We start from the raw sequence: 12,876 nt of genomic DNA on the forward strand, positions 1-12,876 counted from the left end.
GTGCAGCTGCTGACAGAACAGTGTGAGACATGCAAGAGTAAATCGTCTGTCTGGAAACAGTTAAATCAGTGTATAATTTTATGCAGAAAACCAAACTGAAAACTGCAACGCTCTTGATTCACCATCATCCACTATCTGCATTTACCAGCGTCAATCAATACAAGCTACAGTGTGGAATAAGAATTATAGTATCACTAAATCAATGTTACAATTTAAAAAGAGCACACCACTGACATTTCCACATATACAAATTCAAGGTCAGTATCAATATAAGGCGATATCCATATAAACTCAAATAAACAGAGCACATTTTATTACCATGAAGTCTATAGTTTTTAGTATTGTACTTCACAGTGTACTTTTGTGCTGTTTGTTTCCGATAATGCTTGTGAACTTTTTAAGCTGGAACTCGATTGCAAAACGGTCCCACATGCGTCATTAGTTGTTGACTCATTCACTTGGAATGTTTCTGCTGAGAACAGAAGGATCTCAAGACTGACAAAACACAAAGTGGGGACAGGAGATCCTTTTCAGCCACAGACAGCAGCCAACAGGTACAGGGAAAGTGTTGGTACCAGCATGTAGCGCCTATTGGTCACTACTTGCATTTTCCGGCAGGCTGAGCAAGTGACGTTATTAGTACAAATGAATGGCAATGTATGCGTAATGAAATGACACATGGCATACATGTATGATGAAACAGATCTAAACAGAATAATGAGATTATAATTGTTACTTTGACGTATTATAATACAACATTTTTTTTCTTGGAATTCATTTGCTCTTTGTAAAACAACCTTAGCTTTAGGGCTAAGTGATAAAGTGCTTTGATAAGATCTGATGTTTTATTACATTTTCTGGATGAGTCAGCAACATGAACTCAGCCAGAAGGTGCCTAGATCTGAATGTAGAGCAGCCGGATCTTAAACATTTTGCATCTATAAACCTGTATGGCCAAACATATAAGACATTCAAAATAATTAAAAAGACAAATGTCTGTAACCATAAAACCTTGCTCACTAAATAAATCAAAAGAAAAAAACTGCAAGTGCAGATTGCTGCTCCCAGGTATCTAACATGGTAAGACAACCTTTGTAACCCTGCGATCTAAATAGGGGCATGAAAAGGTCTACTGGGTGCTCAGCCAGAGTGCAAAAAGTCTACTAGTGAAGGTATCATTAATACAGAAGGTCTAGGCGATTGCTTCACACTGGGTGATGGCAGTAACATCAGTCCACTGTGACCCTGCACCCCTTGATTCCCTCAGATGGATACTAGCATCCAGGACACCATTCAAGTACAGCATGATGTCAGTTTTTTTGCACGAGTGCCAAGGATTAGAAGCTGGTACTTGTATTAAAAACCTGTAAACCATTAAAGATCTAAGCCATCCAAAGTTTGAGCCCAGAATTAATATCTTCAGTAAACTAGGCCTTACCAATCAGTGTATGGGGGCACTTTCTTGGGTGGGCATAAATATTAGTATGTTATAAAATACTTTTATATTTGCCTTTAAGGAGCAACATTATATTGCAGCCTGATCTTATAAAGCCAAAAGGAAAACGTGGAATGAAGCCTAATTACCAATTAAAAAATAATCTAAAACTTCATAGTAGTTATATAAATCAATATTGAAACCTAAAAATGTAATGAAAGAAAAATGGTGCTCTGAAGAGTTAACTTAGCTGCCAATGACTCAGGCTTGGCAGGAAAACAAGTGGAACCATGAAGACGTTTTCTAGGAAGCCAGCTGTAATATTAAGTCAGCAGTAAAGGCAGCGCCAGAGCTAAATACACACTTCCTTCTTCCTGCTTCTGCAAGGCAAGAGTGATTGGGAAATCACAGACAAAAGGTTTTTCTACAGGGAGGATTAACACGCACGCAATCAACTTTGGTCCAACAGCTACGTGGGTGGAGTGGACAAAAGAATCAATGCAAGAGAAATATAAAACTAAGCACATATCACAAAGAAAGAATGAAAATTAAAACTTAGGGTGGGTAAAAAACAGACACGAGAAGTTCTGGAATGATCAAAGGTGGCTTTATAAAGTTCAGTTTCAACGTTCCATTCTATAAGTACAGAATTAAAACAACAAAAACAAAAAAGCAAGTCAGCTTATAAAGAACTGGACGGTTACCAACTGTGTTCACTGATTTCAATGAGCACCTCAAAACCAAGACAATGGGTAAGGGCACCGAATAATGTACAATTCCTACCTCCAATTATTGCCGGGCAGACAGCATTGCATTATCTTTGCCAAGACTATCAGAACTTTTTTTTAAAAGTTAATAGATGGTTAACGATGGTTTAACCCACGCAAACTGAAAGCCTGTGTTAGAGATTTGAGTTCCTTATCTCTCCCATAATGTTACAGACAAGCGATTTATTAGCAAAAAAGTAAACTGGACACCTGAAATTGTAGACTAGCAGGGCACCTATCAAAAGTTAGGCCATCATGCCGTAATATAGTCCATGTGCAAACCAGACTTGTCAAGAACTCTACAGGTCTTCAGTTTTACAGGGTCACGGGAGCACACTGCACAGCAATGTGGTAATGTCTCCCTCTAGTCATATGACAAAAGTCTGAACAGCACTTTCAATTGGTTCGTCCAGTCAAAGTAAACACCGAAAGTCACAACTTGACTTTATTTCACACCAACTAGAACAGTCCAAAAGGTGATGCACTGCAACACCCTGTCCTGCTTTCAATGAAATAAGCTACAGTAGGTAAACTATGGCACTTTAGCTGCTGTAAAATACAGGTTCCAGCACTGCATGAAACAATGTAGTTCCACAAAAGTCTAAAGGCCACAGACCCTTTAGGTGTACCGTGACGTTGTGGTTTTCATGCTCCCACAGTTATCAGTCAAGAAATTCTAAATTTCACCTTGTGCTTTCCTATAGACACAAGCAGCATACAGGCAAATAGTCCCTTATTTATTCAACCCATTAGTGCTGCTACACAGAGGAAAACAAAGGCCTCAAATTTTCTTGGCCAAAAACATGGGAGAAAGAAAATACTGTGAAACAGTACCCTGAGTGGCAAGATATGGGCTACAAAGAAATTAAAACTAACTCACCATAAGAGAGAGAGAGAAAAAAAATGAGATGTTAAGAAAAGGATAAACCGTTTGTAAATAAAATACTATGAGGATCAAAAAAAAAAAAGAAAAGGATATACATTACCTTATTTTGCCAAAGACTCTTATCCACAGTATATAAATGGTTACCATTTTATAGTGTGAAAAAAAAATATTAGAAAAAAATAATTTAATATGATTTTGAAAAAAAAAAAATGATTTTGTTTTTAAAATGTCCAAAGCTTAAATTGCCAATTTTGCATTTTAACGGTTAATCAGGTCAAATGAGGTTCTTAGTAGCATTTTGTCTTTTTTGTGTCACCCGCCCATTTACTCCCAGAGTCCTTCCCCCTTATTTTGTCTTCTCAACAGATACTTTTTTCTGTTGAACACGCTTGTCGTAGCTCTGTGCCATAGAGTTGATGATGGAAAGAATGAAATAGAACACCATAATGATGACCAGCTTCTCAAATGCCCATGATAACCAGTTTTCACTCTGTAGAAATAAAAGGCACAACAATGCAGTATGGTGAAATCATTATAGGAAGAAATAACAAAACATGCCCCACCTCGTGTGTCTAAATACTGACTCATGTTAGCTGCCTTTTCATTCCAGACTGGTACATACTGTCTTTTCTAAACCCTAATGTCAGTATGTACGAATACTATCTCTACTATACTAACCAAAGCACACAAAAGACTCACGATTTCAAAGTCTGGCTATACTGTACATTCAATCATTTCATTATCTTACAAGGTACCAAGACCTAGTAGCTATCACGTTTTCTTTTTTTATGTAGTGCCATTTGTCCAGTAGGAGGCAGTGTTAAACTATAAAATAAAAAAGTTTCAGGCGTCAGTTACACTGTTATAGGAAAATTCTGTCCACCACTTGAAGATATATATATATTCAACGGTGGCTCAATTCTGTGATCTACCTATCCGACAACCTGCAGGCTCTAGATCACTAGTGGCAAAGGTCTATGATGAGTTTCCAGATAAATAGGGATTAACAGCAAGCTGTGCTTGTAGCAAAATGTAGCTTCTATACTGACACATGACTCCAATCTCAGATAGCTATGAAAAACACAAGGGAAAGTGTCTTATATTGTAGGCTAGTACAAAAGGGTAATCAATACATTTTTGTCAATGGCTGTTGTAATAACTGTTGATTGCATGTGCCCGGTATTTGCTAAATTGTATATATATATATTTTTTTTAAATATATAGATATATTTAATATATACATATATATCTCTAGATAAAACAAATTATATACACACCTATATAAATATATATATATATATATATATATATATATATATATATATATATATATATATATATATATATATATATATATATATAGAAAAAATAAACAAAAATAAATATAATGTAAATTATATATATATATATATATATATTTTAAAAAAAAACATTTGTCAGGGCATGTAAATCAGTAGTTATTACACTTATATTTTAACAGTGACTGTAATAGAAAAAATAAAGATCTATTAAAAAAAACTACACATGGATTAAAATAGGAAATAGAAAAAATAAAAGTGCAATTGTTGACTAATGAATGTGAAAAGGGATTATGTTCCAATAAAACAACATAAAACAACATTTTCTAATAACAAACACGTGATGCTGCATGGGCTGACAAGACTAGTACCCCCTATACAGAAGTGCAGTGTTCTTACCTGTGGGGCTCCTTTTTCTACTTTATGATGAAGTTTCTTTCTTTGAGCCTCTAGGTATTCTTGGAACGGCTTTTGCAGAGAAGGTCCAATACTTGGAACAGACCTGGGTCCATTTTCAAGCCGGGAGAAAAAAAAAGAAAAAAAAGAAAGAAAAAAAAAAAAAGAAAAGGAAAAGAAAAAAAAAAGAAGAAGAAGAGGAAAGGGAAAGCAGTTAGAGATGTACTTACTCAGGATGGAACATATGAATGTGGCATGCTACGATATGAAGGCAGCTCAGAAGGACAGTGAGGGAAGCTCTTAGCTGGGTTATGTGCACTGCTGCAGTGCAGAAAACCAAATGAATGACTTCTGGGAACTCCCACATTTATCACCAGCGGTTCCTGTAAGAACTGGTTTGAACCGATTAATAAGGAAATGAGTGGTGCTTGTGTCATCCTCACTTGAAACAGAAACTGCCCACCCTTTTCTAAACTCGCCCCTTTAGTGTTCAGAAAGGCGTACCTTTCCTTAAAGAAGAAGGGGAGAAAAAAAAGAAAAAAAAAAGCTCAGTATCCTAACCCTTTAACAGCCTGACAGAACAGAACATGGTGTTTTACCATACATCATGTCTTCCTCTGGCACTGGAAGAGTTATTAATCTTATGAATGCGTCATGTTATTGCAAAAGAACGGATTAGCTAGCTCTGAAGGGACCTCCCTGCTGGTCAGAAGTCACTGATAAAAAAAAGCGAAACAAAGCAAGTACTCTGAATCTGCATCGCAATTACATTATTTGGTTACATTAGTAAGCAATTGTGCTTTGTAATGATTTTCATTTCTTCTGCAGTTTAACTAGTAAATTAAGTGAACCCTCCCGAGTCCTGCAACAACCTTGTTGTATATAAGGACATGGATAAAACACAATAGCCATTATTACATAATTACAAGCATCAGTCAGCCAACACTTCACACACCGACACCGGTTTAAGGGTTGCCTACAGCGATATGCCGATGTACGAATAGCTGAATCAGAAAGTAGTAAGTGCATGGAACAAACTCACAGCACAGGTTGAAATATTCATTATTAAAATTGGCTAACGAGATGGGCTCCAATCTTGCACTTTTTAAAGCAGATCTCTTGTTGAAAAAAGCACATGATGATAACATTAAGCTGATTAATAATGCTTACATTATTACAGTTTGGAACTAAAGATATTACATGGAAGCTTTTTTAAAAAAAAAAACGCAATTCCAAGATTAGGACCTTGTTTAAGCTGGAAAAACAACATTCTGTAGACATGATAAATATATGAATAAAAATGATAGATAAATAGAGATATCTATCTATCTATCTATCTATCTATCTATCTATCTAGATATCCATCTATAGATATATACATATATATATATATATATATATATATATACACACACACACATATATATACATTATATATATAAAATCTATCTATATATCTATATCTATCTATATATATATCTATATATATATATATATATATATATATATATATATATATATTAGGGCTGTGGAAATTAACTATTAATTCATCAAATTAATCTTTAATTTTTTCGATAGATCAAAATTCTTTTGATCGGTACTCACCTCTCCGCTGGCTTCCTGGTCTTCAGGGAGTTCCGTCGGAGATCCGGTGATGTGATGGACACTGGCGGGGCTTGCCGTGTCCATCTGAAGGGCTCCTTTGCTGTGCCTTCATATCTGCATGCCGGCGGGACCTTACTATCTGCCACACGCAAGGGTTGTTACACTTCCCTCTATCACTTCCCTCTATCAACCTGGGATTCTACAACCATCCACTGGGAGTTGCGATAGTTCCCTTCACGGGACATCTACATGCCGACGGACTGATGTTAGCCCCTCCTCATCTGGATTCAGCAGTGGTATCGTTGTACACATTTTTATACCAGTATCATACTTAGCTACATGTTTTTATGACTGCTTTTGCTACCGTTTGGTATTACTCGCACCTTTTTTACAGTTTATGTAGCTACATCGATTTTATCTCCAGTGCAATATTTATTTTGTTACCTACTTGAAGACTATAAAAGTTTTAATGCTATTCTCATTGAGCGCTGTCTTTGTGCGTTTTTTGTATCCTGCTATCCATTTTTCTAGTGGTTGGTAGCTGCACTGGGAATCAGCCTGCAAGGAGATCAGCTAAAAGTAGTTGGATCTGTATGTGCGTTATAATTAATCGAAATTAGTCGATTAATCGATTAAAAAAAAATTGATTAGTCGAACACAAACATTTTGATCAGTAACAGCCCTAATATATATATATAAATATAAATCAGGGTGGGACACTTCTGCTGAGCAGCCAGTATATTATTATTACCATTATACAGGATTTATATAGCGCAACAGTTTGCGCAGCACTTTACGTTAGAGCAGACAGTAAAATTACAATTCAATTCAATTCAATACAGGAGGAATCAGCTACAGTACTTCTTATAAGATCACATCAAATGTGGACCTCTTCAATTTTCCACCAGACACATATCAATAAATGAAAGATGCAATCCCGGTCTTTACAATATTCTCTTTACTTCAAATCTTAATATACAATAAAAGGTAATTTGAATTAAGCGACTGCACAGTTTCAAACAAAACAATGTTCCTCATCAAGCTGCATGACGCATGTGTGCATAATATATATATATATATATATATATATATAAAATAATATACATACACACAGCGTCAACAGTTTGCGCAGTCCTTTACAAAACGAAGGCAGACATTACAGTTACAATACAATAGGAAACAGAGGGCCCTGCTTGTTAGAGATTGTTAGAGCTTAATATATATATATATATATAAAATAGTTAAATGTACATATGCACATACAGTAAATTATTATTTTATGTGCTTAAGGAAATAACTTGGTATCATCTGCTTACCTTTTTAAGTATATGTTATTTTTAATATAACCATTTGTATAATTTGGAAAAATATATGCTTATTCAGTAACCCCTAATTAATTTCCAAAACTATTTTTCTTCTCTATATGAACCCATACAAAGCACAACCATCCAAATAAAAGACTAACGATAAATATTTAATTCATGGCAAAATTGTAGGGCTACCATGATCGGTCATGCTTTCCTGCTATAGATTAGTAATTTCAGCAAATAGTTGAATCATCAGACAGGGCTGGAATTGATGATTATCCTGGGAAAACAAATCACTCTGGGAACCCTTTTACTAAGAGTATGAGCAAGATGCTGATGTCGTGCAATGACTGTGTTAGCCCCTAAGATGACTAGTCTACACACGGCTGCAAAGGTAAAGACTATATTACATTTTTATTATAGTTTAAAACATAAATAAAACTATAGGCTCTATGGGGCTAGGCTCAATTTTTGCCACAATACATATCTACAAATACTTGATCATTGATTATTCTGTTAATTTGTTATAAATTAGAATCTCTTTTTAGCCTCCCCTACTAGTTTAAGACACATTTTGTTCTGCTTGTATTGTTTCACACTATATTGCTAATTTTCTAACTTCTTTTTCTAATCAATATAGTATCTGGTTGGTATTTCATTCATAAAATGTTTGCTCAGCCACTTTACTGACATCTTACTCCACAAAACAATTTAGAACAGTGCCACTAACCATTAAGTATATTTGCCTTCAAACATATGAAGAGTACAAGCTGTCAAGTGAAAGTGTGACTTCACACGTTTATGCTGAGGTTTTAGAGCAGCTTCAAGCAAACAGAGCATGTGGCTTTTGAGGTAAAACTCTAATAGGTTTAAGGTTATTTTAGTAAAAACGTTCACTTTCCATTCATGTGCTTGGTGCCTATCTGCAAAAAGAAGATTTTACTTGTAACAAATGGAAAGTTATTAGTAAAAAATGTTATGTCTTAAACAAACGCTTCCTTTGCTTTATGTTTGGAATAATCTTCATCACTGGAGAATAAATTTCAGCATGTCCAATGTAATAACTGATTTTATGTGTAATCCAAAAAAAATATATTTATACAATAAAACATATTTTACACATTTTTATAAAACATATTTTACACAATCTCATTTATAGTATTTGTTGCCTGCTTTCTAAAAGTTCAGGTTCAATATCTCCAAATAATTAGGTTTATAGCCACAATTCTCTTTGCGTCTACAGTAGAGAAAAGCTACGCACCCGATTACTTATTTCAGCCTATTAAAAAAAAAAATTGTATTTAAGAGTTAAATTTCAGCATATTTTAATGTATTCGGCACTGGTGTATCTGATGCAAATTTAAAATTAAGAGTCATGATTTGATACTTACATTATTTCTGATCATTGGGAATGATAGATTCTAATATTTTAAATCATCTTACATTTTCTTCTAAATAATTATTTTACTAGAATGCCTTCTCTGTAGCATACTGTATTAGAAGACACCACAAGGCGTACTGGCAATGTAAATAAATTCACCATATTTTTTTTCTAAAACATAAAACTACTACATTTTGTTTGATATCACTTATTATCACTTCAACTTATTTTTTTATAATTGTTATAGCATTGTTTTCTGGTCTGACTGCATTTATCAAGGCAATTAATTTATCCTTTTTACACACAAATACAATTTTTAAGAATAAAAGTGTTAAAACCCTTGTTTGTCCCTCAGTTTCAAAATCTGTACTAAATTAAGAGCATCGCTAGGATATAACAATAAAGGGGCTCAGCCATTAATCAGGAAATGTTGCAAAATATTTTTTAGAAGCTTTTAGAAAAGAACAAAGTATGGTATATATGGTTAATATATTTAAACGCTATGTAACACAAGAAGAGTGATCTAACTGTACTGAGACCTGGAAATGATAAAAAAAAGAAGTATATATATATATATACATACATACACATATACACACACATATAATATGTAACTAAAATACACAAACACACACACACACACACACACACACACACACAATATATATTATATATATATATATTATATATATTATATAATATATATATATATATATATATATATATATATATATATATATATATATATTATACACACACATATATATATATATATATATATATATATATATATATATATATATATATATATATATATATATATATATATATATCATATACACACACACATACGGAACACACACATTCAATATCTTTTGGGACTTCCATTCTATCAAAAGATGCAGACTAGTTTTGCCTGCTTTCACTTTACCAAGAGAAAAGCAATATCAGCAATTCTATTAAAAAAATTGGAAAAATGTTATGCATGACATCCATTAAAAAAAAAATCTAGCACAAAATAGATTAAGATGATCCCAATGTTTTGCATAATGAAGAAGTTAGATTAAACAGCATTACACCATTTCAAAAATAACCATTATGTGAAAGATCTAGTAAGAACATTAAAAATATACATAAAGAAATCCCCCCACCTTTAAAGAAACTGACATATCAGACTTTTGTAACAAGGAACCCTATTTCTCTATGTAAGGTGCCATTGGAGGGCAAGAGACAGCAACATGACAACTGGCATTCTTCTTCTACAGTTTGCCAACCAAATTTCCCTAATGGCTGTCATTAATTCCAAGCCATGGACACTGAATAAAAAGCTAAATTCACCTTTAGGAACAAGTTACCTATTTTTGTTGGGGTAACATGTTTCTAAGCACCCCTTTCCCATCCCCAGAGCACCCCCTCCTGTGACAATGTGTCAGGGTTCCTCTCCCCACAAGCCACTGTCATGTTTAAAATTGGTGTGGCTGTGCGGTGCTCCACCCGCATACCACGTTATTCATTCACAGACTACATCTTCCCTCCGCAAATGGACTTGTAGTTCATAATGGACTCTTACAAATGATCAGAATATGTTTTCTTTCAGCATGTTAGTCTCATATCGAAAATAAAGAGGTTACTAAAGTTACAAAAGTTCTCGTACGACAGAATACAACTTCAGAAGTGATGTAATGTGTTGTATTGTACTGTAATGTATTGTATATTGACGCTTCTGAGTATGTGGGTTTTGATGTTCCGATTTTTTTTTGGGGGGGGGGGGGGTGAATCTTGTACTAATTAAAACAAAAATTGTGCATTCTGGTATCGTACGAGAATTTTTTTTTGCGTTTGTCTTTTCGGAAAATTTTGCTTGAACGACCATGATCGGCACTTGTAAGCGGTGTACTAGCGATCTGATTATTACACATTTGATTCAAAAGTGGTATTTTTCATCAGATTTTCGGATTTTGTGTACTAAGCATAAAAGTGCAGAAAGCCTGTTGTGCTTTGCAGGCCTCTGCAAAAAAATTAAAATACATGCTTTTTTTTCTGCAGAACATGTGCATTTATTGTTTTTTAAAAGGTGAACCTAGCCTTTAAAGCATCTGTGCACAGTAAAGGAAATTCTGAAAACATGACCTGTTGAGCACACTTGAGGACTGAAGTTGGGAACCACGGTTCTACAAGGTTATTGAGGAGGAAGTCAGCAGTGTACTGGAAAATATCGCTATCTGCTGTCATCTTTAAATATACAGTATATGCTGTTCTGATAAAATCCCCCAATTTTTATTTTATTTTTATCCTTGTAACTTGTAAAAACATCTTGTACACGAATCAGTTGATTAAATGTGAAACTTTATTATTTTTTATAATTAACAATTTTTATCATTGATGAATTTCTAATGGACTGTTAAATAAAATATTTTATAAAAACACAAAATAAGGTCAACGCAATTTTCTTTCAATATTTGGTAATAAAAATGTTAAATCAATATGGTATAAGGTTAAATATGTGTACCTGGGCTAAAGAATTAAAGATGTCTTAAAGTGAGAGGCAAATATTAAAATATAACAGCCCAAGCTGATGAGCCATGTAGATGGATATTTCCATCTAAATTTTAACTAGTTAACATAACGTGTTCCAAACATACATGCTGTGTGTTCTTTTCAAGTTCAAGAGTGAAATGGGTCACAAATACCTTTGCATTTCAGTGCTGCTGATATACTGAATGATCAAGCATGCAAAAGATGTGGTTAAAAAGAAAACGTACAAAAAAAGTTGGGATTTAAGTTTGGAAATTTGTGGTTGATTCTTCATTGTGTGTACCGTTTTTAATTCACTGCCTGTAGTAGTCCTCACTGAGGCTACTACGAGTGGCTTCTTAGCAGTTAGTTTAGATACAAATGTAAGTGCTAAATTGCAGATGATAATTTTGTAAGGGGATGGATTAGCAATGCTGAGGGTGTCCTTTCCCTAACAGGGCAAAAAAAGTACACAATTTGAGGGAGATATGCATAATCTAAAATTGGTAATAAAGATCCAATCATTTTTTTGTTTATTATGTTACCACAACATTAGACTCATGTATTCAGTGCATACTGTATCAGAAGGCAATCATTTTCATGGTAGTGGGCTTTTAAAGCAACCCTGTTACTAAGGGCCAGATCCACAAAAACCCGGCGCAACGTAACTTTTTCAATTTAAGTTACACCACCGCAAAATTTCTACCTAAGTGCCCGATCCACAAAGCAATTACCTAGAAATTTTCGGATGTGTAACTTAAATCCGGCCGGCGCAAGGCGTTCCTAATTTAATGGGGCGAGTCCCATTTAAATTAGGCGCGCTCCCGCGCCGGGCGTACTGCGCATGCTCACGACGTCATTTTCCCTTTGCGCGGTTTTACGTTGCGCCGGGTTTTGAGAATCGCGACGGGCGTAAAAAAAAAAAATACGAGTTGCGGCGGGAAAAAAAATAATTTGAAAAAAAAAGACGGCGACGCGGGATAGAAGGGTCTACTTTTACAAGGCCTAAACAGTTTAGGCCTTGTAAAAGTAGCCCTAATATTGCGACGGCAAACTAATACTTACGGAGAAAAAACGAAGCGTAAAAGCTTCGTGGATCTCCGTAAGTGCTAATTTGCATACCCGAAGCAGCATTTCGACGAGAAATGCCCCCAGCGGCGGCTGCGGTACTGCATCCTTAGATCCGACAGTGTAAGTCCCTTACACATGTCGGATCTTCTGTCTATCTATGTGAAACTGATTCTGTGGATCAGTTCCATAGATAGAAACAGGGATACGACGGCGTAT

The 12,876-nt window shown here is 34.7% G+C and overlaps 1 protein-coding gene across 2 annotated transcripts in view; it reads right to left on the reverse strand.

Moving 5' to 3' along the window:
• Window positions 1-2,023: 2,023 nt before the first annotated feature.
• The window catches only part of VMP1 (vacuole membrane protein 1), a 187,406-nt gene continuing 176,553 nt past the window's right edge, over window positions 2,024-12,876 (reverse strand). For both annotated transcript variants that reach the window (XM_040336940.1, XM_040336939.1), the window contains exons 12-13: window positions 4,786-4,888; window positions 2,024-3,578 (exon numbers count right to left, since the gene is read on the reverse strand). In XM_040336940.1, the coding sequence (XP_040192874.1) occupies window positions 3,435-3,578; window positions 4,786-4,888 (247 nt within the window). In that variant the 3' untranslated portion in view covers window positions 2,024-3,434. The remainder of the gene's footprint in view (window positions 3,579-4,785; window positions 4,889-12,876) is intronic.

Source organism: Rana temporaria, chromosome 2 (assembly GCF_905171775.1).
Source record: "Rana temporaria chromosome 2, aRanTem1.1, whole genome shotgun sequence".
Taxonomy (NCBI): Eukaryota; Metazoa; Chordata; class Amphibia; order Anura; family Ranidae; genus Rana; species Rana temporaria.